Source organism: Micromys minutus (assembly GCF_963924665.1).
Source record: "Micromys minutus genome assembly, chromosome: 10".
In the NCBI taxonomy this organism is placed as follows: Eukaryota; Metazoa; Chordata; class Mammalia; order Rodentia; family Muridae; genus Micromys; species Micromys minutus.
This window is the reverse complement of record NC_137979.1, coordinates 30,259,065-30,285,474: the sequence shown is the minus strand read 5'-3', so window position 1 is coordinate 30,285,474 and position 26,410 is coordinate 30,259,065. Positions and strand designations below refer to the sequence as shown.

The 26,410-nt window shown below is 39.7% G+C and overlaps 1 protein-coding gene and 1 long non-coding RNA gene across 2 annotated transcripts in view; one reads left to right on the top strand and one right to left on the bottom strand.

Annotated features, from left to right (window-relative positions):
* NF1 (neurofibromin 1) overlaps positions 1-26,410 on the bottom strand; it is a 234,514-nt gene that overhangs the window by 19,816 nt on the left and 188,288 nt on the right. Inside the window, exons 38-52 of the mRNA XM_080923198.1 lie at positions 22,330-22,762; positions 21,245-21,585; positions 17,878-18,080; positions 14,865-15,058; positions 13,978-14,118; positions 13,157-13,436; positions 12,526-12,740; positions 11,921-11,982; positions 11,668-11,782; positions 11,025-11,126; positions 9,151-9,291; positions 6,063-6,189; positions 4,546-4,677; positions 3,520-3,655; positions 1,024-1,181 (exon numbers count right to left, since the gene is read on the bottom strand). Coding sequence (XP_080779324.1) covers positions 1,024-1,181; positions 3,520-3,655; positions 4,546-4,677; positions 6,063-6,189; positions 9,151-9,291; positions 11,025-11,126; positions 11,668-11,782; positions 11,921-11,982; positions 12,526-12,740; positions 13,157-13,436; positions 13,978-14,118; positions 14,865-15,058; positions 17,878-18,080; positions 21,245-21,585; positions 22,330-22,762 — 2,780 coding nt within the window. The remainder of the gene's footprint in view (positions 1-1,023; positions 1,182-3,519; positions 3,656-4,545; positions 4,678-6,062; positions 6,190-9,150; positions 9,292-11,024; positions 11,127-11,667; positions 11,783-11,920; positions 11,983-12,525; positions 12,741-13,156; positions 13,437-13,977; positions 14,119-14,864; positions 15,059-17,877; positions 18,081-21,244; positions 21,586-22,329; positions 22,763-26,410) is intronic.
* LOC308425727 lies at positions 6,822-25,318 on the top strand. The gene is made up of 4 exons (XR_013975168.1): positions 6,822-6,893; positions 12,565-12,677; positions 22,869-22,924; positions 23,181-25,318. It is a non-coding gene; the product is annotated as an uncharacterized lncRNA (long non-coding RNA).

Below are 26,410 nucleotides of genomic sequence, written 5' to 3'. Positions count from 1 at the left end.
GGACAAGCAAGCGCTGCCTCACACCTGCTCCGTGGGTCAGCCAATGTTCCCTTTCAGAAACTCACTTATCAGTTACTGGACATGAGAGGCTTAGCATTGTGCAAGCCTTTCTCACAGGCATGCTGACAGAACTGAGTGATGGATACTGTCAAGAATCATGATCTTGGGCCGACAAGATGGCTAAGTGGGTAAAAGCACTTGCCTAGTGGCCTGAAAACCTGAGTTCAACGCCCAGAACTCACACGAAAGTAGAAAGGAAGAACTGACAGCAACAAGCTGGCCTCCAATCTCCACCTGTCTGCACGCACACACAGACACAAATTTCTAAAAGGAATTATCTTATCCTGACTAAAAAATGCCTTGTGTTTTTGCTGTCTCAGTGACACACTCTGCTTTTGAATGGTTCTTTAGGGAAAGTTAGCATCTCAGCCCACAGCACAGCAGTGCTTCTTCCTGTCCAGATACCTAATGACTACCATTACTACCAGCTATTACCCAAATCAAAAGCCACAGTACTTGAAAATATTTAATTTATAAATTAAAAACACAGAAATAAAAACAAAATCAAAGTTAAAGTCATTCCAAAGCTTCATTCTCATTTTTCTGTCTAAAGATATGGCTGAACCAAACTGAACTATCAAAATCAAACTCCCCTAGCAAAGCCACACAAGGGCCGGCTCAGCGATGAACAGCTGCCTGCTCTTCCAGGGGACCTGGCATCAGCTCCCAGCAAGCACAGGAAGCTCACAAGTGTCTGTAACTTTAGTTCCAAGGGATACAATGCCCTTCTGGCAGCCCTAGACACCAGGTACACATGTAGAATACCTCCATACAAATGCAGGCAAAACACTCATACACATAAAATAAATGAAATTAAAAAGTCACAAAAGATTTTGTTATATCAAAACAGTAAGTGTTGGCAATCTAAATAGTTTCAAATAATTTTCCAAGAAGAAAAGTAACTAACCATTTTTTCACAGTAGCAATAATGTAAAAATTTATACAAAAGAAAGATAAACTAACCAAGCAATTTTTTTGTGTTGGCCTGAGAAGGCTGTCCCATGTCCAAGCTCATAGATTTCCTGGCTCGGGGACTGGTTTGGCCCACAGCTGGGTAGGTGGCTGCAAGGTATCCTTCTGAACCTTTGGGAGAGGACCATGGCTGGTTCTCCTTTAGTGTCCTGGAATTTTTAAACAATTTAGAAGAATTAATTAACAAGAAGATGACAAATATAATCACTGTTCACTGTTCCTAATAACCATCTCATTTCCTAACAGTGACAATCAATTAGTTCAAAAACTTCACTTTAAAGTGCTATAGGACACAAACCTTTCTTTCTTTTTTTCAAGACAAGTTTCCATTAAGTTGCTCAGGCTGGCCCAAGTTGGTCTTGAATTTCCAATCCTCCTGCCTTAGTTTCCAGAAGGCTAGTGCTACAGACATGTACCATTATAGTTGGCTTTGTGTACAACTCTCAATGTATCCCCAAGAAGGTAAACAGGAAAAGCTATATTGCAAATTTTATTAATTTTTTTCTGCAACACAGGGATTGAATCCAGAACCTTACACATACATAGCTAGTATTCTACCCCTAAACTTGTGAAACCCAGAACTCCTTCTATATTTATTGATTGAGCCCAGGCTGGCCTCAAACTTGCTATGAAGCCAAGGATGATACTGAACTTTTCTGATGTTCCTGCTTCTACTTCCCAGGTGCCAAGAAGACAGGTGTGCATTCCACAGTCCTCTGCAGCACTGGGTCTGAACTGCATACTAGGAAAAATCCTGTATCAACTGGGGTATATATCCAGCTCCTATTCTATTTTTCTTTGAAACAGGGCTTATACTTATGAAACACCTTATACAGTGACTGAGGCTGGCCTCAAACTTGATATATAGCTAAGGATGACCTTGAATTCCTGATCCTCTTGTCTCCACCAAAAGTGTTAGGATTGCAGGTATCTGTTACTACATATGGCTCCAAACTTTTTAATCTGACAAGAAAAAATTGTATATTTTTACTGAACAACATGTTTTGAAAATGCCTAAGTATGCTAATATATGACATATATTACCCTATATATTTGTCATTTACTGTGATGAGAATACAACATCCATTATCTTAGCACTTTTCAAATACAGAATACACTGTCATTAACTGCTGCTGAGTAATAGATTTCTTAAACTTATTGCACTGAATTTTACAATCAGGGAAAATAAAAATCTAAATATGCAAAATAGTTCTGAATTACTTAAAAACTAGTAAGATTAAGTTTGAGAATTAAGCTTTCCCAAATACAGGCAACTATGTTATTTTTTTTCCTTTCCATAACCAAAAGAAGGGTTAGAGAAATAAACTCATGGCAATGGCTGAAGTACAGTTACTGAGCACTGAGTTCATTAGGAAAATCTGCATACATTGTTGCAGTCCTGGTCAAGTCCTTGGGGAGGAGTCTTTTTACTATAAAAAAGCAAGATATTAGTAAGTTTAATGACATAATCTCTCAAAGATTACTTTCCTATGTTCAACACTAGCAATAATAAAAAACTACACTACAGAAAGTATCAAACCTTAAAGATGTCTGTTTAATTTACATTATACAAGAATACCCCAAAGATGGCATTTTTATGTAACTTCATGTTATACTGGGGAAAAAGCCTTCATAAAGTTATGCAAAACAGTAGACAGAATCTTATGATTCTATCATATGAACCTACACTACAGAAGCTGGGCATGGTGGTGAATGCCTTTAATCCCAGCACTTGGTGAGTACAGATCTCTGAGTTCAAGGTTAGCCTACTTTACACAGTGAGTTCCAGACCAGCCAGAGACACACCGAGAGAGCTTGTATCAAAGCAATCACAATAAAACTACACTACAGAAAGATTTTACTGTTAATGGAATTAAGAAACAGTGGATGTAAATGTTTTTACTAATCTACATCATTTTTTTGTTATTGTTGTTTCTTAAAATATTTATTTACTCTATGTGTATGAGTGTCTTGCCTGCATGTATGTAGATGTGCAATGTGTCTGGTGTCCAAGGTGGTCAAAAGAGAATGTCAGATCCTCTGGAATTTAAGCTACAGATGGCTATGAGCAATCATGGGTACTGAGAGAACCAAGACCTCTGCAAGAAGACCAGAGCTTTCACCTAGTCAACCGGCCCTTCTGCCCACTCTTACTTCTCACCATCAGGGATGCAATGGTGCTTCTATTTCAGGTTAGGTTTTCCTGAGGTCCTTTTCTTCAACCAAACTTTTCAAGATTGTTTTTCTTCCTTATTCAAGTGTTTTGTGTGTAAAGAGGTGAGCTAATGATAATATTAAAGCAGGCTAGTATAACTTTATTACTGCCTATATAAAACACCATGCACCTGTAAACTTCAATAGCTACACCTGCTAGACCATCTGGATCTGCCGCTCTGCTTCCTTCTAGAGTCCTCTGCAGCTGGTCTCCATCACATAGAAACTAACGCCTGACTACAGCTGTGTAATTAGGAGGCCATATCCACTTACCTATAGCTGGGGTCACCATGATGAATGTGATATGTATCCATAGGAACATTTTCCATTGAAATATCAGTAAGAAGAAGGGATTTCCTATGTTTGAGGCTACAGCGACTTCGAACCTCTTCGGACACCGTGAGTAGAGCTAACAGGAAAAGGAAAAGCTGATAAAACAGGCTTCATTTCTTCCAAACTTAAGAGGCTATTACTATTTCTATGTACTATTTATTTTATGTGTACATAAAAAGCCCTGGAGAGTGAGAGGCTGAAGTATATAAACAAGCAGGACAGACTTATCCTCAAGAGTTTATACACTGCTTTGGAAGACTGCATAAACATGAAACAAAGCAATTTGATAAACGCCTTACTTTATCAAGCACCCGATTGCATATCTGCTTTCAATAATCATAAAAAGTAGGTAGGGCATATATCTGAAATATACTGATAAAATATTTGGGGATGTAAAATGGTTTGTTCAAGGTTGCATGCTTAAAACAAAACAAGCTGGCAAAACCAGAAATTTGCTCAAGTGAGAATGGACATCTATCTTTCATACTCAAACTGCACTCTGTGAGTAGAATATAGTAGAAAAATGTTAAACAAGACATACAAAAGCAGTTTAGTAAAATAGTGGAGGCTGGACAGGCACCCTAGGCAATATAGCACCAAGAATGAACACTGGCGAGGCAGAAGCCCTGTAGGAGACTGGAGTGGTGACAGCAGCAGACTGCTTTGAAGCATCATGTCCATTTTGAGAGGCGTATGACATCTACAGAGGTCAGAATGAATGGCTACCATGGCCAGCCGTAATGGGCCAGGGCAATTTTGTTTTACTACATTTCAAATTCCAGTGCAAATTCTTTTTATAATGAAAACTATTTTGGCAAAACCTTTACAACTTCAAATACCAAAAGACTGAACTGGAAATGTTCCACTGCACCAAAGAATGAGCTGCAAAGGCCTACAGCTAGGCAAGGGAATCTGGTGATCCTAAGACAATGGTATAGTCAGGCTGATTCAAGTTTTTGCGTTTACCTGCTAAGTAAGCCACACTCTGTGTATTCACCTCAAATTTGTCACAATTTCTATGTTTGTTAACGAGAGTTAGTAGTGTATGCAAAATTCTGACTGTTCTTGCAACAATGGCAGGTGAAGGATGCCTGTACCCTAAAAAAGAAAACAAAAACAAAAACAAACAAAAAATAGTTTAATTAGTCCATGAACAAATGTTTGCGCTCTTATGCTATGACAAGTAACTCTACAGAAAAGGAAAATTCCTGCCATCCAAGAATAGTCATTTGTGAAGGTAAAATATAAAAATGTGAAGTTAATTATACATAAAATTAAGTAACCCAAAATGTGTAGAAGAGGGTGTTCCCTGAAGCCCTAAAGGAGGAGGCATTAGGAAAGAAAGTGTATTCTTGATTTTCCATTTCTTAAAGTAGCATAGAGGTTAGAAATAAATACAAATGAAACTGCACATTCGAGTTCCCCTTGAAGTTTTATTTGAAATAAGAACGCTAATACTTAAAAAAGGAATGGCTACAGCAATGACTCAGCAGTTAAGGACTAGGGTTTGGTTCCCACAGAGGGTTTCACAACTGCCTATACTTCTAGTTCCAGGGGATCTAGTGTGTCTGTGGCCATCTCAGGTGACAAGCACACAGGTGCCACACATACATACACACAGGCAAGCCACTCATACACATAACAAAAAAAGACATCTTTAAAAAATATTGTTCTTTTTGTTCTTCCTTCCTTGTTTTTTTTTCTCCTGATTTTTGACACAGTGTTTCACTACAAAGCTAAGTTCAAGGTTGGCCTTGAAATCACATATATCTACCTGCCTCTTCCTCCCAAGTGCTGAGATTAAAGGTAGGTACTACCATGTCTGGCTTAGCATTGTTTATTTGTTTTATAAATAAGCATCTTAATAAAGTATGGCTATAAAGCTATGAAGCCAGCAGTGAGCAGTTAAAGCTAGGTAGAAGCGCACCAGCTCTAGTCTGGTTGGAGATGGTTATCTATAGAGCATCAATGAACTGGAAGAGAGGTATCTACCAGAATGGAGGACTCTAAGGTACACGGTAAGAGTACTGATTGAAAACATGCTAGAAACAAGTCAAAGAGTGTCTATGATCTTATCTGAACACAATGTGCTCTAAATTAAAGTCCCTTTTATTCCTTGGCAGTGCTGGAAACTGAATCTAAGTGTTCTTCGACTGAGCTCATCCTTAGGCCTTGATTCAATTTGTACGATAACATTTGTAACATGCATTCTGAAATAACATCATGTGCAGTGTACTAGTAACCAGTAACATAGCAATTGGGAATTTTACTATTAAGTACTTGGTTCTTTTAAGATCTGATATGTAAACTAGGTTCTAGCTAAATACTTACTAATTGAAACAACTTATACAGTATGGTTTTCATTTTAAAGTAAAACATATATGCTAAATTACAGCAACTTATCTCAAGTAATCAACTTCTCTTAGTTATTTTTGGCTTCTAGATACAATTTCATGAAACATTCTAATAAAAAACCTCCTTACCTTTTAAGAGGTGTCCAACTAGTGCAAAGTTAAAATTAGAGTTGAAATTGAGTCCGACAAAGTGATCCATTTGCTTGCAGTGCCATTCCAGAGGATTCCGGATTGCCATAAATACTTCTTCAGGACTCTATTAAAAACAATCAGAAGATAGATAGATAGATAGTTGGTGGGGTTCACACAGGAATTTCCCTTTTCATTTTCTAGTACTAGGACCCCAAGTTCACTTTATATTCTTGGCTCATATATTTTGCTTAAAAACCCACTTTTTTACTTGCGTTGAACAGCTCTGACATGCTAAGTAATTCTTTCAGTTTCAAAAAAGTTATTTTTAGATAACAGAAACCCCTATAAAAACATTTAAGCTACTATAAATTAACTGGGGTAAGACAGTAAAAAAGATAAGTAATATGATAATGGATAACTCAAACTGCTTTAATTTACAGCATGGTGTGTGTGTGTGTGTGTGTCTGTGTGTGTGTGTCTGTGTGTGTGTGTCTGTGTGTGTGTGTGTTGGGGGACAGGGGTCCTGGGGATTAAACCCAGGGCCTTATGCATGCTGGGCAAGCAATCTTAACACTGAGCTGTATCTATCTGCAGCCCTAAAATACACAATTTATTGGTTTGGCCTTTGGAAATGGGATCTCATCTATCCCAGTCTGGCCGTGATCCTGCTACAGTGACGAACTCCTGATTCTCTGTCTACACCTCTCAAGTGCTAAGAATACAGCCATTAACCAAATGCCCAGCTACATTTGTCTGCTGACATCAAACTCATCCAGGGACTCACTATGTTGCCTTCTGCTTCAGCTTCTCAAGAAGTAGGACTTAAAGGCAAGTACCATTATTGTAACTTTACCATCCCAGAGAATAGCCTGCTGATTTTAATAAGCTTTATTAACTCTGATGTAAAGGAAAGAAAATGCTCTTAAGATATTTATTTTATTTGTAAATATTCTTAACATACAAATAGCCAATAGCTAGTCATCACTTGCGACCAAAATTATCTCAATCAACTCCAGAACAGAGCATTGAAATTAGGTAGAGAAGGGGCTAGTTCAGAACCAGACATATTCCAGTAACTTCTTTACTCGTTTCCAATTTTTTTTCAACTTTATTAGATATTCTCTGTATTTATATTACAAATGTTATACCCTTCCCTCCTGCGCCTCTCCCTCCTCCCCCTCAATTTGCTTCCATGAAGGTACTCCCTCTCCCAATCACTCTCTCCATCTCAGTGCCTTGGCTAATGATGGTGTTGTTCTTCCCATGAGGGTGCAAATCTTTCAGCTATTTCAGTCCTTTCTCTAGCTCTTTCATTGGGGTCCCCGTGTTCAATCTGATGTTTAGCTGCAAGCATCCTCATCTATATCAATGACTCTGGGAGAGCCTCTGAGGAGACATCCATGTCTGGTTCCTGCCAGTAAACACTTTTTGGCATCAGCAATAGTGCTTGGTTTGGTAGCTGCATATGTGGTAGTTCTCCAGGTTGGGCAGTCTCTGTAGATCTTTTCTTCAATCCCTGCTCCTCTATTTGACCTTGTATTTCCTCTCCTGTTTTGTTCTCCCTTCTAAGAAGGACTGAGACATCCACATTCTAGTCTTCCTTCTTTCTGAGTTTCATAAGTTCTGTAGATGGTTTCATGGGTATTCCAAGTTTTTTTTTTTTTTTTTTTTTGGGGGGGGGGGGCGCGCTCCTTTCCACTTTGTGAACAGAGGTCTGACTGATAAACTTTAAGGTATCTTCTACCTATAATTTAGTTTCACATTTCCTAGACTCCCAGCTATTTTAGGTCTATATCCCATTATATACACTGAGTAAGTACTTTAGGGACTAGAGAGATGGCACAGTAGTTAAGAGTACTTGCTCTTCCAGAGGACCTGAGAACGCTTCCCAGAACTCCTCTATTGCAGTTCATAATCACTTCCAGTTCCAGATAATCTGACACCTTCTTCTAACCTCTGTACCATATGATACAGATGATAAATATATAGGGAAACATTCTATATAACAAACAAACTTTAGACCAGGTATCTTTACACTCAGGCCATGTTCTGTTTCCACATAGCTCAGTTCATTTCAAGAACAATTCGAATGCGTGCACATGTGCACACACATCTTCTTCAAAAGAACATTGTCTTTTCTCTTAAACTGCTTCTATTTTTCTCTAAAACAAAAGGAATACACTTTTTCATTAGCTTTGAAACAACAGTTTTTATTTCCTTAGCACACATGTGCCTCCACTATGTGAGGCCTGGGAACTGAACTTGGGTCGTCAGGCTAGGTTGTAAGTGTCTCTGTTTGCTAAGCCGTCTCACTAGCCCAGTTCTGTGCTGCTTCATTTTATCCTCAATGCTCTGAACCAAAATCCAATCCCTACCCAACTGACCGATGTGAAGGGGGCTACTAATGGGATACTTTAAAGTGAGACTAAGGCAAATGGGGAAAAAAAACAATAGAATACTCAAAAAATTGTAGATTCTTCAACTTCCTTATTGTTACTAATCGTATAGATTTTTCTTCAAGTACACAGTCAATAAAAATAAGTTTTCTTATTGAATAACTGAAAAATTAGTCATACACATATGTTATAAATAAAAATAAACAAGGATGGAGACTGCTACTAGAGAGTGATGATAAGCAATAATAAATGTACAGCACCTGGTATATTGGCTATTATTCCTCTTCAGTATTATTTTATAATAAAAATGTATTTGCTTATTCTATGTGCATGGGTGTTTTGCTTCCATGCATGCTTGTGCATCACGTATGTGCAGTGTCCAAGGAGGCCAGAGAGCGCACTAGATTCCTGGGACCAGAGCTGGAGATGGTTGTGAGCTGCTACATAGGTGCTGGGAGAGTAGTCAGTGCTCTCAACTGCTGAGCCATCTTTCCAGCCCTACTTATTACTACTCTAATCACTAATGGAAGGGTGCACTGTTCTTGGCTATTTTTATATAGAACTATGGATTAAATAGTTTTTAGTGAGCTACTAAGGAACTATACTCACAATAAAGCACAGTATAGTTGGAAGACGAGGAAGAGAAGACTCACTGTGAGCAATGTGGTCTCAGAGGAAAGCTTACTCACCTTGTCATTGAATATTCGGAGACTATCCAAGGTGTGCAGGTTTTGTTCCAGAAGTGCTGTGCCGGCTGAATACAAGTTGACTTCGTCTAGTTGTAGCACAGCCACAGCAACCCAAAAGAGGGCTTTGTGCAGGGGCGAGTCCTGGAAAAGGAGACACTCCAGGTGAGTGAGGTGAACTGAGACATAACAAAACAGAGCAGGCCGCCTCACCAAGTCAATGTGTTTCCTCTCCTTTGGAAAACATGAGCAGACAGATGGGCACCTGGCTATCTCCATGTATCTAATTACAACTACCATGAGCTAGCCTGAGAGCCCGAGCTTCCTCTGGTCCCCAATGCTGGGTGCCAAACCCAGTGCCCAGAGTTGGAAGATCCCCACAGCAGACTGACACCTGCCGCTTCCTTGTTACACTGCAGACAGTGTCCAGGCTAACTGCCTCCCTTCTCTGGGTCACCTGTGTCCTGCTTTTATCATGCTGCTACCTAGGAACTAATCACTTCCAAACTCCTTCCTGGAGAGTACTGAGAGTTAGGTTAATGCTACTCAATCTTTACACTTCTCTCTATCAACTCTCCACTAGGATGCCTATTCACCACCCCACTGTCCTACTTATTTCTAGCTCTAGTTAGATTCTAGTCTTTAATCTTATTACTCTTGCTAGTACAAACTCTCATTATATGCATTCCATGCCTCCCTCCTATCCTCTGTCGGTGGAGTCTGCACATGCTAAGCAAGTACTATACCGTCGATTACACCCTAAGCTAGCATGCAGACTCCTCTGAGGAGCAGGTGCACTGCTCCTGGATTTACATCCCCTGCAGCAGTGATCACTAACTAACACACTGGTGTGAGTTTGCTGAGTGTACTGTTTACTTCCAAGCGTCCATCCCAGGCCACTTAGGAACTTTACTACTTGTACATCTCTAAGTACTACCAGATACACACAGGATACTCTACTCTTCCCTGCTTCCAGCCCTCAAGGCAGGTATCTCTAGGTAGCTGTGGCTGTCCTTGAATTTGCTCTGTAGATTAGACTGGCCTCAAAGTCACAAAGATCAGCTTCCTCTGCCTCCCATGTGCTGGGATTAAAGGCTTTGCACCACCACCACCCAGCTCAACTAATTCTCATTAGACGAAAAGAATTAAGAATTTATACCTATCTTTCTTTTAATACAAAGAGAAAAACATCACAACCAATCAAGCACAGGAGAAAAGATACTCTACACTAACTCTTCCTCTATCTTAAACTACTAAGACTGACACAGGCTCCATGCTGTCTACAGTTTCTTCTTTACACCCTCTTTCCAATCCACTCTTCCTTTCCCTCGCCTCCCTGCCTCCCCTTTCTCCCAATCCTTTCTCCACCCCACTTCCCTTCCTTTGAGACAAGTATTCTCTATGTTGCCCTGGCTGTCCCGGGATTTGCTCTGTTGACCAGGCTGGCCTCTTGTTAACAGAAATCAACCTGCCTCTGTCATGAGTGATGGGACCAAAGATGCATGCCACCAGGCTAGGCCAGTCTACCTTATTTTCTAAGTCTTGTGATAATAGGCTCCACTTTGACTATATCTTCTTTATAACTTCTTTTCAATCCACTTTGTTTCCTAAATTCTGTATAAGAAAAGGACACATGGGGCCTGGAGAGATGGCTCAGTGGTTAAGAGCACTGACTGCTCTTCCAGAGGTCCTAAGTTCAATTCCCAGCAACCACACGGTGACTCACAACCATCTGTAATGAGATCTGATGCCATCTTCTGGTGTGTCTGAAGATAGCCACAATGTACTTATATAGAATAAATAAATAAATCTTAAAAAAAAAAGATGGTATTAAAAAAAGAAAAGGACACATAGTACCATGCAATAGCAATGATCACCTTATTGAGAAGAGGCTGTAGCTTGGTCAGTGCGATCACCGTAGCTTCTATTAGAACTTGACTATTGTAAGTGTCAGGTCCTTTTAAACAACTTTCCAGTGCCTTTTAGAAAAACAGAAATCTTTATTTTACTTTTTAATGAAATAAGACATTGTTCATCAATGTATACTATATATTTACTTTAAAAATATATTTCTATATTACATTCTAATAAGGTCATTATATTGATTATAAATTACATAGCTTTATATTAAGGCTATAAGGCTTTCAAAACTGATAGATTAAGAAAACTAATTTTAAAAAAGGCAAATACACTTATTGAAAAATATTTTTTCTTTTTGAGACAAGTTCTTTCAATTATGTAGTTCTGGCTGTTCTGAAATTCACTTATGTAGACCAGGTTGGCCTTAAACTCAAAAATCTGCCTGCCTCTGTATCTAGAGTGCTGGGATTAAGGGTGTGTGCTACAATGCTGAACTTCATCACTTCAAAGAATTGCAGTAAGAATAAAGAGTTTAGATATTTAATAAATACATACTTAATTACAGTACCAATACCAGTAATTACATTTTAGTGTGTTTTTAAAAACTTGAAGTATAATTTGTAACTTGGGACAAACATTTGGGAAAAGAGGAATAGGTACCTTGCTAAGAATTCGGATAATCTGCTTTATCTGCCCATGAGATACACGTTTGCTAATACAGCCAAACACCACAAGAGCTCTTGGCTGCAGGGATGGGTTGTACTGAAACGCAAATCTGCAATTAAAAGAGCCAAGGAACTTATGAAAATCTTTGAGTGTATGCACACTATAAACACAGGATTGCTGCTACTGCTGCAATAGCTACTTTCAACAATACACACACGGTTCCAGTTTCTAGTCACTGAGGACACACCTTTGAGCCAGTTCTGTCCACTGATCCAGCCACTTGCACGTTGGAATATCTCTCATACATGCCTGAAAAATAGGAAACTCTAAATTTGTATGTATATATAGATGTTTCTAGGAATATTTAATATTCTCATGTCTATAAGTGATATCTGTTATTAAGAACATATTCTAGGGTCTGGAGACATTGCTCAGCAGTTAAGAGCACTTGTTTTTGCAGAGGATATGGGTTCAGTTTCCAGAATCCACCAAAGTGGTTCATATCCATCTGTAACTTTGGTTCTGGGGAATTTTATGTCCTCTTCTGGATTTTTCCCTGACCCTCGGGTATCAGGCACATGTGTGGTGCATACATATATAGGCAGGAAGATCATATACATAAAGTAAGATAAATCTAATTTAGAGAATGACCAGTATTTTGTCTGTGTATTACAGAATGTTTTTCAGATGAGGCGTTACTACACAGACCTGGCTGGCTTAGAATCCCTATATAGACTCAGCTCGCTTCAAACTCACAGAATCACCTGCCTCTCCTTCCTGTACCACTACACCCTTTTATTATACATTTAAAATATGATTTTACTTTGCTTTCTTGACATTTTCCTTATATACCTCCATGATCTCCAACAAAGCTTCTGTGACTGTTTCTAGGGACGTCAAAGCAAAAGTCTCCCTCTCATAGGAGCCAGGGGAGAATGACCGGTCCCGGTAACTGGAACGGAAGGCGATGACAGCGGCTGACTTGACTTTGCTAATGCCAAACAGTAAGTAAAATTTGGGTAATGAGAACTCTGTTAGACTGAGCCTCAAAACTTGCTTGGTCTCTTCTGTAAAAGAAAAAAAAATAGCAATATTTTAATTCTAAAGTGGTATGGTTCATCTTGAATTCAAGAAAAATGTAAATACCATGCAAAAATCACACAAGCAAGCTCCCTAAATCAAACTCCTAGATATATTAGTGGCTATATAACAAACCGGCACTAGTAATGCAACACTATCAACTGATAATAATCTTTCAGGTTATATGATAATTACACGTATCTGCATGACAAAGAATTTTTTTTAAATTCTAGCTGTTTATGATGTGCAAGTTATTTTTATTATTTTCCTGTTTGGTAAAATTTCAAATTACTGCTTGTAGGCCTGGTGAGTTGGTATTATTACAGTAAAAAACCGACATCAGTCAGGTAAGGTAAAGCTGAGAAAAGAACTAGTAAAGAAAGGTCACCATCTAAGAACTTACCGCTAAAATGAAGCTGTGAACAAGTACACAGAGAGTGAATGATATTAATGACCAATCCATGTGTGGAAGCGCGAAGGGACAAGGGACCTGTGGCTACTAAGAACGTGACAACATGGAAGAGATAGGGGAGGTGAGCGGCCACATCGAGGGAGTTGTTGAAGGACAGCATCAGCATGTAGCGGGCTAAAATGGCAATGTCATCCCACATAAGATGCTGTTCTAAAGTTGGAGTTGGAGATAAGCAAGTCTTGTCAATTATTTTACACATCCTTCCAATAACCTGCAAAGAAGAACAAGTTTTTAAAACAAGACTAAAAGTTCCATCACACAAAAAAGTTGAGAGTGCTAGAGATGACTTAGCAGTTAAGAGCAATTGCTACTCTTATAAGGAACCTTGGTTCCCAGCACCCACATGGCAGCTCACAACCATCTGCAATTTCAGTTCCAGGGAATCTGACACCCTCTTCTCATCTCTGCAGACACTGTAAACATGTGGCACGCATACGTGTAAAAGAAAAGTAAGTAAATCTTAAAAAGTAAATTCAGGGTCAATAACATGGCTCAGCAGGTTAAGGCACACATTGTCGAGCCCCATACCTTAGTACCTACTTGTAGAAGGAGGTAATTGACTCTTACAAGCTATCCTCTGACTTCTACATGTGTGCTATGATCTATGTGCACACAGACATTTATTTACACATGTACACACACACACACTCAAATAAATTTGTTTAACCTTAGCTAGTTATAAGACAAAACCTTTAAAGATGATAAACAAATATACTATGGCATAGTCCAAGAGGTTCAGAAAAAGTGGTTACCTTACTCGACACCAATTTCACATTTCCAGAAGCTAAAGCCACAGCTGTGTCTGCCATCACCTCAGCTTTGATGGACCCTAATCCTCCTGTGGCACTGGTTTTGATGAAACTGTCAAGCACAACATCTAAAAGGTCTGTGATCTGGTGAGACAAGGAAAGCCATGTTGCTGTCAAGCATACTGCCTTTAATTAAGAGATACTCAAAAGATCCCAAGTAATGGACATCTTGTTTTACCCCAGACTTTCAGAGTTCTAGACTTAGAGACCTGTAAAACATCCAGGGAAGGATGAGGGTGCCACTTGATTCCTTCAGAGTAAGATCAGTATTCAGAGTTTAAACATCTCCACACGACTATCTTCAGCTGCTTAGACACTTGTTTGTGCTCTAAGACAGTAACACATGGCCAATCTAATTACTTTAATCACATCATACAGTCAGAAAACTGGCTCTAACACCATTTAAAATCATGAAGATGATTTATAACATTGTCTAAGTTAAGGGCACTGCTTCCTTAAGTGGTTATTTTGAAGAACTGACCTGCACCTTCCTTGTGAGGTTGAGGGAAGTTGTATTTAAAACTATGCTGCAACTTTAAATGCAAACAGATGTTCTGAATAACATCATTAAGGAGCAGTGACAAATCTATGGTATATAGGGACAGAGTGCACATCTAAACACTGTTTGCTAGAAATGGCAACAGGCGTCTACAGCTAAACTGTATACAATTTTGCAAGGAAGAGAGCTCTGAGATGCACTAGCTAGTTACAGGGCTGGGTATGTGTCTGCATGCTTCTGCAGGGCAGAGCAGTGTGCTCTGTATACCCCGGGCCCCAAGAATTACCAGCACAAGAGAGGCAATAAATAAGTATTGGTGAAAATTCAATACCTGCCCAAGGCTCCCCCATATTTTTGCTTGAATAGAAGGGTACATCTGCTTCTCGTTTATGGTCATTGTTATGAGTTTATCAAGGATGGCAGTCACCCTTTGTCGTTTGGCATCATCATTATGCTTACAAAAGCGGACTAGGTTTGACAGCCATGGGGTCATATATTCCAAGCAAAGGTGCTTCAATTCAATACCTGTGGAGAAAATACTCCATTAGCACAGTCAGTCAAAGAAAATGACAAACATTTTATCTTTTATGTGTATGATGAGTATGGTATGTACATGTCTATCTGTGTACCACATACTTGTCTGGTGTCCAACAAGGCCAGAAAAGGGTGTCTGATCCTCTGGGACCATAGTTAAAGACACTGTGAGCCATTTACCTGTGTGCTGGCAATTGGACCCAGGTCTTCTGAAGGAACAGCCAGTACTTTTAACTGCTGATCCACCTCTCTAGCCCCGGTAAGGATTCAGTCATGAAGGAACAGAGAAAAGGTTGAAAATAAAGATTTTTATCTTGAATTAGGCCTAGACAAACTTTTTGATAAGAGGTAAAGACACTAAATTTTGAACAAATAATTTTAAACTAAGTAAGCTGAGCTAGGGGGTGGCGGCGGCCCACACCTTTAACCCCAGCACTCGGAGGCAGAGGCTATTGAGAGAGGCTGGTGAACACTAGAAATGCTGCAGGCTGTCATCTAGATTCTTTGATATTATTCACTGTCAAGCTCATCAGTTAACATTATTCACTTAACAGCTGGCACTTTACTGTAACAACAAATACCTTAGGTTTTAAGCAGCAACAGAAAAACAACATGTTATAAACATCTCTGTATTAAATCTTTTAAAAAGTGTGTGTGGATGAGTATATGTGTCCTGGGGAGGTCAGAGGAGAACTCTGTGGGGTTGGCTCCTTCCTTCTATCTTTACATGAGTCTCAGGGATTAAAGTCAGGTTGTCAGGCTTTGTGGCATGGAACCTTTTCTACCATGTCATTCTGCTGGCTCTTTAGCATTATTTTTTTTTCAGGAAAGATTAAAAAGTAGAACTATAATGCCCCAAAGTGTGAATATTCTTTTTAAACTTTATTTTTGTTTACTTTTATTTTATATGCACTGGTGTTTTGCCTGCATTTATATCTGTGTGAGGATACCGGGTCCACTGGAACTAGAGTTACAGACAGTTGTGAGCTGCCATGTAGGTGCTAGAAATTGAACCTGGGACCTCTGGAAGAACAACCAGTGCTCTCAGCCACTGAACCATCTCTCCAGCCCCAGATATGAATATTCTTAAGGCTCTAACCTACTTCCAAATGTCTTTCTAGAAACACTGTCCTTGTTTACAATGCTATAGAACCGCAGGGTCTAATCTTTAAAAATGTTTTTCAATCTGGTATTTTTTATTATGCTACCGTGATTCATTTACTCCTCTACAGAGAGCTCTGAACTAAAGATGTTAAACTTTCACATTCAGTCTGAAGCCGTCTCCCAGGCCTAGCTTAGTCACGCAATCATTTGTTTTCCTTTGTGGTGACATTTCAGTGCCTCCTGAAGCTTTTCTTTCCTTACTTCAGCTTTCTCCTGTTCTTGTCTCCCACCCCACTCACATACAAGCCACTACGCACCCACTTCTATCATGGCCTCTACTCCACTCTTACAGCAGAACTGTTCTGTGTGAGAAACTTACGGTGACTCACTTTCCAGACTTACTTCTCAAGTGATTTTGCCTCAGCAGTCAGTCTGCGCTGCTTGTTTCTCTTAGATCCATCTGCTTAGATTCCTATGTTATTATAACATGTATACTGAGGGGACATCTGTACTGTTACACCTGCCCCCTTTTTTTAATGACATTTTATTAGCTGTGGATTTTCAATAAAATTTAAAATATTTTGAAAAACGTAAATTCCATGGGAATTTCAAACCCTTTGACAGTACTGTATTCCATCTGCAATGGTCTTGAAAGAGCTATATGACCCAGACTCAGTATGCCTGTTCTCCCACACAGGTACTTTCACACACTTATCATTATTATTAACGTTGTACTTGTTTCTCAAATGTACAAATCTCTCATCAATGTTACACAACTACATCTTCCACTTGATGAAAAAATTAAAACAAAATGTATCTACATAGTCTTTTTTCTTTTAATTATTTTATTTCATGTGTGGGTGCTTTGCTCACATGCATGTCTGTGCAGCATGTGCATGCGGTGCCTGGAGATCCAGAAGATGGTAGCAGATCCCCTAGAATTGGCTTCACAGGCGCTGTGAGCTGTCATGTGGGTGGGAGGAATCAAATCAGGGTCCTGTGCAAGAGTAACCAGTGTTTTTAACCACTGAGCCTTCTCTTCAGCCCTGATCTGATGAAGTCTTGATGAACATTAAAGCACTTAATCGCCTAATACTGAGATATGAAGGTATGTGTTGAATGTATAATGCAGAATGCAGAGGAAAACTGTATGTATCACAGGGAGAAAAATGCCAGGAATGAAGCCAGGCAAAGATCAGCAGCTATACTAGTCAGGCTATGGAGGTGGACAGATGTTAAAAAGAATATATATGAAATTAATGAGATTTATTAAAACAAACCCAGTACTGACTCTGGATCTGGCATCATCAACTAACAGGTGTCCAATAAAAACCATAGTTCCAAGTCAACTATACAAAAGAGAAGCAACTATTTCTTTAAAATCAAGGAGACGAGGAATTCTTGTCTAAGAAAAAAAAATGCTAAAGTTTATGAAACTGAAATAAAGAAGGAAATCTTTCCAGAAGCCTACAGGAAAGAGGATCCCACAGAGTTCTGATGGGTTTTTGTGCATCCCACCAAGATTTTCTTTCAGACTTCCTTTAGTTACACAGACAAGACAAAAAAAAAAAAAAAAAAAAAAAAGGAGGAAAGTTTTTAAAAAGTAAAAATACAGTAAGTGAAAGACTCCTAGTAAACCCCAAACAAGAATTTTCTTTGAATTGTCTTAAGAGTCATTCTTAGTATTAAGGAAAGTCATTACTTACTAGATTTGCTAAATCCAGAAATACACTCTTCCAAAAACTCTAAGGTGAGGTGTGGCTCATTGGCTGCAAGCGTTTTACTGATAGAGACAATGAAGAGGGTGTTGTTGGCAGGGATGCATAACCCCGATGTCTCTAGTAACTGACCTTCAATCTTTAAATTAAAGGTACAGGTTAAGGCACACAGGAGGTTATAGGCAGCAGACCTAAGAGAAAACATGAAGGAGATTGATTTACATTTTCTTTTTGTTTGTAACTATATTTCCCCCACAATATACAACTTAAGATTTTATCACAAAGCATGGTGAATTTTTTTTCAGAATGGCAAGTCCCAAACAGGAGATTGTGAAAAATCAGTCACAAAATTAGTATCAAAGAGTCCATGATGTTCTTAAGAGGTGCTGGCCTTCCTAGAAATTTTCATGGGAGCATAAAACAGTGAAGACTGAGGGTCTTCGGTGATCAATAGAGTAAATGACTAAATAAAGGTGTGCCATGCATGCATTAAGTCAATACTCCATTCACAGTCACTCTCTCAGAGATCCCATTAAACAGAATGGGAAGTGAGGAGGAGCCAGCTATGACTATGAGGCCAGCCTGGTCTACGTAGAGTTCCAGACCAGTCAGGGTTACGTAGTGAGACAGATAGCTTTATGCTTTAAGAGGAGGCATCTAACCACATAATGTTCAACGTGTTAAAGTAGGGATATTCTTGGAATGTCTGTGTTCTACTGTTTACACTGTTAAACCAGAAGTTAAAATCAAAACATTTCCCATCCCATGACCTTATTCTATGACATGTAACCACTGGAACCAATCATGTGTCATCCATGGTCTAATTAGAACAGAAAGCATATTATAAATACACACAAATATATTTAAGCAAACTACAAAAGTTAAAAAAAATTTGAGGTTTGTGCTATAGCAGCTCAGTGGTAGAATGCTTTCCTTACATGTGTGAGCCCTTGGGTTCGATCCCTAGCATTTACAAATAACACCCTCCGTTCCTCCCCACCCCCACCCCAACAACAAATCTCAGGTTCAGTTTTAAAATGCAGCAAAACAAACAGGTGGGCTGCTCAGTGAACTTCAAGTTTTCCCTACCTCTGAATTTCTGACATGTTGACACAGGAAGAAAAAGCTATGAAAATCTAAGTTTGCCCAAAAGTATTCTATTTTCTCTGGGAAATGGTATGGTTTCACTTAAACTAAGATGGCCATTAGCACTATCTAACAAAGACGTCAAAGGCCAAGGCATGGTGGCACAGGCCTCTCTATTCCTAGCATTTAGTAGGAAGCCAAGGTAGGAGGATTTATAAATTCCAGGCTAGAAAGACACTGTCTATAAAACCAAAATACACAATTGGTAAACAATAAAATCTATCTGGAATTGAAAAGTAAAGACAGGCTTATAGCTCAATTTTCCTAAAAATGAGAACATATATTACTGCTTGTAAATTTGTTTTCTTTCACTGACTTCAAGTCAAACTATGCTAATGCTATTTTATATTATCTAAGAGCTATAAAAAAAAAAAACGGGCTTTCATAATGTGGGTATATGTCAAAGAGCCTTCTAAGATAAGGGGAGCCAAGCACACATAAAATTTACCAAGGCATTTGTGAAAGTCCATGAGGCCTATGTAAGTTTAAAAAAAAAATCTGTTGTCCTTAAATTATTTTTCCCTTTTTACTGAGACAGTCTCACTATTGTAACCCTGGCTATCCCATAGTTTGCTATGTAGACAAAGCTGACCTGGAACTCACAGATCCACTCATGTGTGCCTCCTGAGTGCAGGTAACAAACACATATGCTACACACCCGATTTACAAATTTTAATTGATTTATTTATTGTGTGTGTATATTTGTGTGGACAGATACAAGGAGGTAAAAAGACAGTTTTTGGAGTCAGTTCTGTCCTTCCTTCCACAATGACTCAAACATAGGTTAGGTTGTCAGGCTTGTGATGAGTGAGTTCTTTTATCCACTGAGCCATCTTGCTGGACATTTTTACAAGGCCCAGAATAAACCTTGGGCTATGTTATATCCTGAGATAAAGTTCCTGAATCTGATAAAATGACCATACTCAGATGTGCTCAGGGTTTGAAATATTTATATAAATTTTGCCGAATGAGCACCTATGATTAACAGTTAAGAAATGGGGTTGGGGTGGTAAAAGTAGCTTTAATTCCAGCAAGTTCTTGGTCAGCCAGAACTATACAGAGAGAGCCTGTCTTAATAAAGTGATATGTTATAAAGTCTGGACAAAATACATACGAAATTTCAGATTCTGGAGCATTATGAATTTCAGATTAGGACAGTTCCACTTCATACGTAAAACTCCTGACATTCCTAAGATACCCGAGATAAAGAATCACCCGAACATGGAAAGGAGAAGGAAGAGGAAGGAGGAGGGAAGACACTATTCCCGAAACATGACCCATACTGGCTTGTGTTATTACTACCCTACTGCAAATGCTGCTAAACCTTTACTTTATAGGTACTTTAGGAAGGCACTGTTACTTATTTTTACCAAAAAGGAAAGTTCAGCACTGTGCCTGAAAGCATGCTGTGCTACAAAATAGCAGCTCCCCACCCAAATCTGCTGACTCTACAGGCTGGCAGGAAGATCACAATACCCTGTCCTCAGGGCATGCCTTTTAGGGACTGGAGATGGTGCTCAGTGGCAGAGTGCTTGTGCAGGTAGCATGTGCATTCTGGGTTTGCACTTTGGGAGGGAAGGAGGGAGGGGAAGATGGGGGGAGGCGGGAAAGACCATTCTTCTTTACTCCTCTCCTTTCTCCCTCCTTCACTTCCTCTTTCTTTCCTTTTCTTTCCTCTCTTTTTAAACAGTTTTGAAACCAGATTTTGAATTTTAGGATTGACAGTTAGTTGAAACCCTGCACAGCTGCCCTTTCAGGTTCAGCTGCTGCTCCTTTGTGGGATTTGCGTCTGAATGTGAAATAGACAATGTTTAGGTGTCTCGTGCACGATGCCCCAGCAGTGTTTTGCATCAGCTCTCTAGTTATACACTCTCTTGCACTTGGCCACAGGTCATCTGAAGCCTTTAGGGCCACAGCAGTGACAAAACATGTATTTTACTGTGATGCTCTCCAAACAGTAACGTTCTTTTTGTTCATACTGCTTCTGTTGCCGAGGCAAAGGAGAGAGCAGCAGAGGATTTCTTTAGAGACTATTACTGACGTGACACAGGGAGATGCAGTAATGCATTTGATTCATAAGCTTCAGGCCTTCCCTCAACAACAGCACTCTCAGTGAACAACAGTGATGTACTGTTTAACTTGGAGTGAATTTAGTAAAGAAAAGAGCATTAAAAAAAAAAAAAAGGCAGGGTGGGAGAGAAATACCTACCGTAAACTCGGGTCTGAACTGCCCAAGTTCAGTAATGCAATATTAAGCAGTGTCCCAGGGACGTCTTTTGGTCTAATCTTGGTATGCTGAGGGATGGAGTCAGGCTGCGACAGTTCCCACCGGGTCCTGATATGAATGATAGACTGAACAATGGCTTCACATTCTTGGTGCATGAAGGTCAGTGGTGTGCCTTGATTTGCAATGGTTAATGTGAACTGGTTCTCATCAACTAGGCAGATCTCTTCAATTTCAGAAGCATAGTAGATATCATTTAAAAAGACAGACTGCCCCAAAACTTTTGTTCTTTCTGCTGAGGTCACCTGAACAGCAGTAGAACCAACCTAAGAAATGATGTGAGGAAAGAATAGATTACGGTTACACAGAGTCCTCACAAGTTCCAAAACCCAACTTACCTCCACCCCACCATGTTTGCTATGAGTTTATATTTAAATTATGTTAACACTTACTTATAAATACTCTCAAAAGAAACTGGATCCAACAGGAAAAAAAATTATTTTTCTTTAAAAAAAAATGCCAAGAATTCTAAAAACATATTGAAGGGATAATAGCACTCTGAAAATCCATGACTCTATCAACAGAAATGTATCACTAGGTCCTTTCCATTCTGCACACCCAAACACTGGGCAGAGTTTGCAGACCAGAACTGTTTGCCCCTCCCCCAAACTAAGTACTTTAAAAAATTAATCTATTTTATGTGTATGAGTGGTTTGCCTGCATACATATCTCTGTGTCACATGTGTCTAATGTCCTAGGAAACCAGAAGATCCCTTAGAACTGGAGTTACAGACAGTTATGACCCACCATGTGGGTGCTGTGAACTGAACCCGGAATCTCTAGAAGAGCAGCCAGTGCTCTTAACCACGGTGTCATCTCTCAGGCCTTATGATAGTGTCTTTTAAGTGTGCAATTTTCTGAAGACCCACAATAAAGATAGAAATCTTCATCTTCCACATCTGGATGGAACTTCATATTGAATATGCAACTATGAGAACATTTGTAGAGGTCAGAGTATAACCTGGTTAGTCACGAAAGGGAACAAATATTCAAACCAGACCAGAGGTTACCTTAATAGAAACTTTGGTGTCCTTGTGAGCTAGCTTGAGAGCATTGTGGAAAACCTTTAGATCCTCTTCCAAAGCCAAGGTAGCAGCAGGGAGTTTCTGTTGCTCATGCTCTACGTGCTCAGCCAGCTTCCCAGGACAGTCGATGAAAATGAGTCTTTTGCTGCCCTTGAGGCCAGTCAGCAGCCGCTCATGGTATTTGGTATACTCCCTGACCCAGGAGTTACAGTTATAGATATAGACTGCAGATACGTTGTCATAAGCAAAGCCAGGAAAAACAACAAACCACTTAGAGAGGAAGTCAGTTTTAAAGCGATTGCTAGGCCCAGTATGGGTAAGGTCCACTACAATTTCATATGGCTTTGCATAATATGGCTTTAATGTCAGCAAGACATGGTATATCAGCAAATCACCATTGATTTGGCCAGTTTTGAACCTAAGGAAGGCAACAGAAAAGAATAAAGATTGTTAAAATTCCTGAATGTAAAGAATATAAATCTATTTTCTTTTGTTTCACTTTTACTAATTGTGTGTGCATGTAGGTGTGAGTGCAAGCATATACGTGGAAGCCAGAAGAAAACACAGCACACCTGTGGAGGTAAGAGTCAGTTCCCCTTGCTCCCTACCATGTATGTTCTGGAGATTGGATTTAGGTTGTCAGGCTTGCAATGCTGGGCCATCTCACTGACCTCTTTGAAAAATTTTGTGGTTAATTTTCTCATATTTCTAGTTGTGAGCTTAGCCTTTAACAGCTGAGCCATCTTTCTGGTTCTGATTAATTTTCTAAAGAAGACAATGATACAAAACAAGTCTTCAACGGATACATTTTTTTTTTTTTGTTTTACATTTTCCAGACTTTGAGCAATAAGGATAAAGAGAAGGGACAAACTCCTTAAAAACCATGGCAATAGCAACAAGTCTGCCCATCAAGAAAGAAGGAAGAAAGCCGCTGGGTGCAGCATACTCCTCAGAGAAACCAGTGGCTGGAAAAGATGCCCAGAAACTGTAGCCAATCCATGTAGCTGACCTTGAACAGAACGTGGCTGAGCAATAACACAAAGACTCAAGACAAGACAATGAAGCCAAAGTTCCAATTCACAGGCTAGTTTAAATTGTGGGGGTTTGAGAGCTTTCCTCCACGTTTGTAATTAAGAAATACAGAGCCTTGGGATTTGTTTGTTTATTTTGTTTGGAAGACAGGGTTTCTCTGTGTAGCTCTCTATGCTGGAATTCACTCTGTGAACCAGGCTGATTGCAAACTCACAGAGATCCAGCTCCCTCTGCCTCCTGAGTTCTGGGATTAAAGGCCTGCATCATCACTGCTCAGCCCAGGGATTATAAATTTATGTCTTGGGATAGGAAGGAAAAGCTTTCCTCAAAACCTGAAGAGAAGGAGCTGAGAAATGAAAAGACGGTCTGGGGTCTTGGCCATAATCCGAGTCATAGATAAAATTCTCCCCCTTGGTTAGATTTATCCACAGACTGCTCAGCTATATAAGCTAATGTTCTATGTTTTTGATTAAACCACATTAGGTCATACATCATGTCCACTTGGCTTGGGTCCTGGAAATCTGGCTGAAGCAGTGAAGGAATCAGAAAAGGGCTGACATAAATGCTCATGCAGCACTCTGATGGCACTGCACCAATTACTGCAGCTAGCCTAGCCCACAGGAAATGTGTTGGGTACAGCGAGGCTGCCTAGTCTTGACAGGAGATCTTGGTAAGTGAGCAGTCTCAGGCTTTACTGACCGGGAAAAGAGAGCTACAATTGCTAATTTTGGCATACATTGGTCAATTGTTGGTAAACACTCATATTTGCACACTCTGCTAACATCCTAAGGGGCCAGAAGAAGGCTTTGCAGTCCTTCTGAGCCTCACCATATGGAAAATTTGCCATTGCCAGGGACCTGAGGCATTCAAACACCACTCATTCCTTAGGACTTGATTTGGTCTTTACACATTCACCCAGGGTTTCCTTGGCTCCCCACAGTCATATCTTGCTCACAACTGAAAGATCATTAATCAACACAAGTAGGCACAGTAAGGAAGATCTGAAGAGTACTGTGCTTGACTTTGATCCAAACAAATGTATTAACTCAGGCCCACTGTTCCTTATGTTCCATTATCTCTGAGTTATGATAAATATCTTCATGTAAGAATTTTTAATCTTCCTGTTGAAGAATAAAATAAGTTGAATTATTTTTAAAATTAAAGAAACGGTTTAAGGTTAAAAAAAAATGATAAGACACCCCCGCCACTACCCGAGGCAGCTGGGAAAGCTGGTCATGACAGAGTGAACTGGCCCTGCCCCTCACCAGCTGCAGCACTTGGGAGAGCAGGCCCTGCACCTCTCCTGCTCAATATAGTAGAGCTGGCCTCATAGAGAAGGAAGGTGAGCCAGCTCTGAGGGTGTAAGAGCTGACATTGCCCCTTGCTATCTGCAGCACTTGGAGAGTGGGGCCCATGCCTCAACTGGGCAGCATAGAGGAGCTGACTCTAGAGGCATGAAAGTGGGATAGCTGACCCTGCCTCTTGATGATGGCAGCATTAAGTGGGCAAGCTGGAGCAGTGCTGGAGAGCTTGCCCCTGGTAGTGTGGATAAGGGAGACCTGGTGTGCTGACTAGCTTAGCTACTGTCTAGGCCTAGATCCAGGGCTTTGAGTTAACCCACCCCAAAATCTTTATCCTCTGAGAACTGGTGGAGCTCATGAAAAGGCTAATCTTGTTGGTCCAGACCTGAAGGATCTCCATGTCAGAGGGCAACAACAGGATGACTGGGAAAAGTCCCGAGGAGAATCCAATACTGATGGTGTAACAGAAGCCAGGAATTTCGAAACAGACCAATGACTTGCAATGAACATCTCCAAGTGAAGATGTGTGGACAGAGGGAGACTCTGTGGGACACACTGTGACACACCACAGCTTCCATGATGAGTTTTTCCAGTTTTCTATGTTTTGTTTTATTTTTTTTTGTTTGTTTTTTATTATCTTTTGGAGGGGAAGTTGCAAGGGTGGAGGGTATGGGGAAATGTGACTGTGGGGTACATGATTTGAAACTCACAAAGAATCAATAAAAAGTTGAAAAAAAAAATACACAGGTTGGCCATTCCTATTCTGAAAAACGCCTTCTGAATGCCAACAGATGCCAGGGTGGGCAGTTCAAACCCAATACTTAAACCGTAGATACACTAAAGTACAGCTCTACCTTCAGTCATACGTATAAAGTACATACAAAACAGATGAACTCTGTGTTTAGCATTCAGTATCACCCACCCAAAATCTCACTATATGTAAATGTAAATGTGAATATTGCAAAATCTGAAGACAATCTAAACCTGCAAGTATATTTGGATTTAAGTACTTTGAACAAATTCAGTCTGCATGATGTAGTCTACATCACTGGCAAGAGAAACAATGGAGGGGAAGAAAAACATTGTGAATTTCAAAAGAAGGTAAGACTAACAGAAAATTACAAACATATAGTGAAAACTATGTAGATATAGCTTGAACTGAACAGAAAAGAGAAGTCAGGTTTGAGGAGAGGTAAAAAGAAAACAGGTGATTAAGTGTGTTCTACAATAGTTAGAGCATTAGATTAGATCCACATAGGTGAGCCCTGAGAGATGCAGATGGAAAACAAGGAAAGACAACAATCATGAGGGACCAGAAAAGGCCTCAGTGTTTGTCTGGGGGTGGACATTCCTCAAGCTATGTTCTGTGGATTGCAGGTGTCGGAGAACGCTATATCCTGCTTGACAAAGAAAAACTGGCTGGTACCAGCACAGGCCTACTAATATGAATATATGTAGAGATTTTGTTGTTAAAACAATATTCCCATTTATGCAAATATTTTGTAATTGCTTTTGAAAATACAGGCAAGTTTTTCAACTTTTGGTAAGAAACAAGGAGGCTGCAGTTTTGGTCAGCTGGCAGTACTTGCTCAGTGGATATATAAGAGCTTGGGTTCAATCCCTGACACTCAGATGGGTGTAGTGATACAAGCCTGTAATCCTAGCACATGGGACTAAGGCAGGATGATTATAAAGGCAAAGTCATCCTCAGTATATACTGAGTTCTAGGCCAG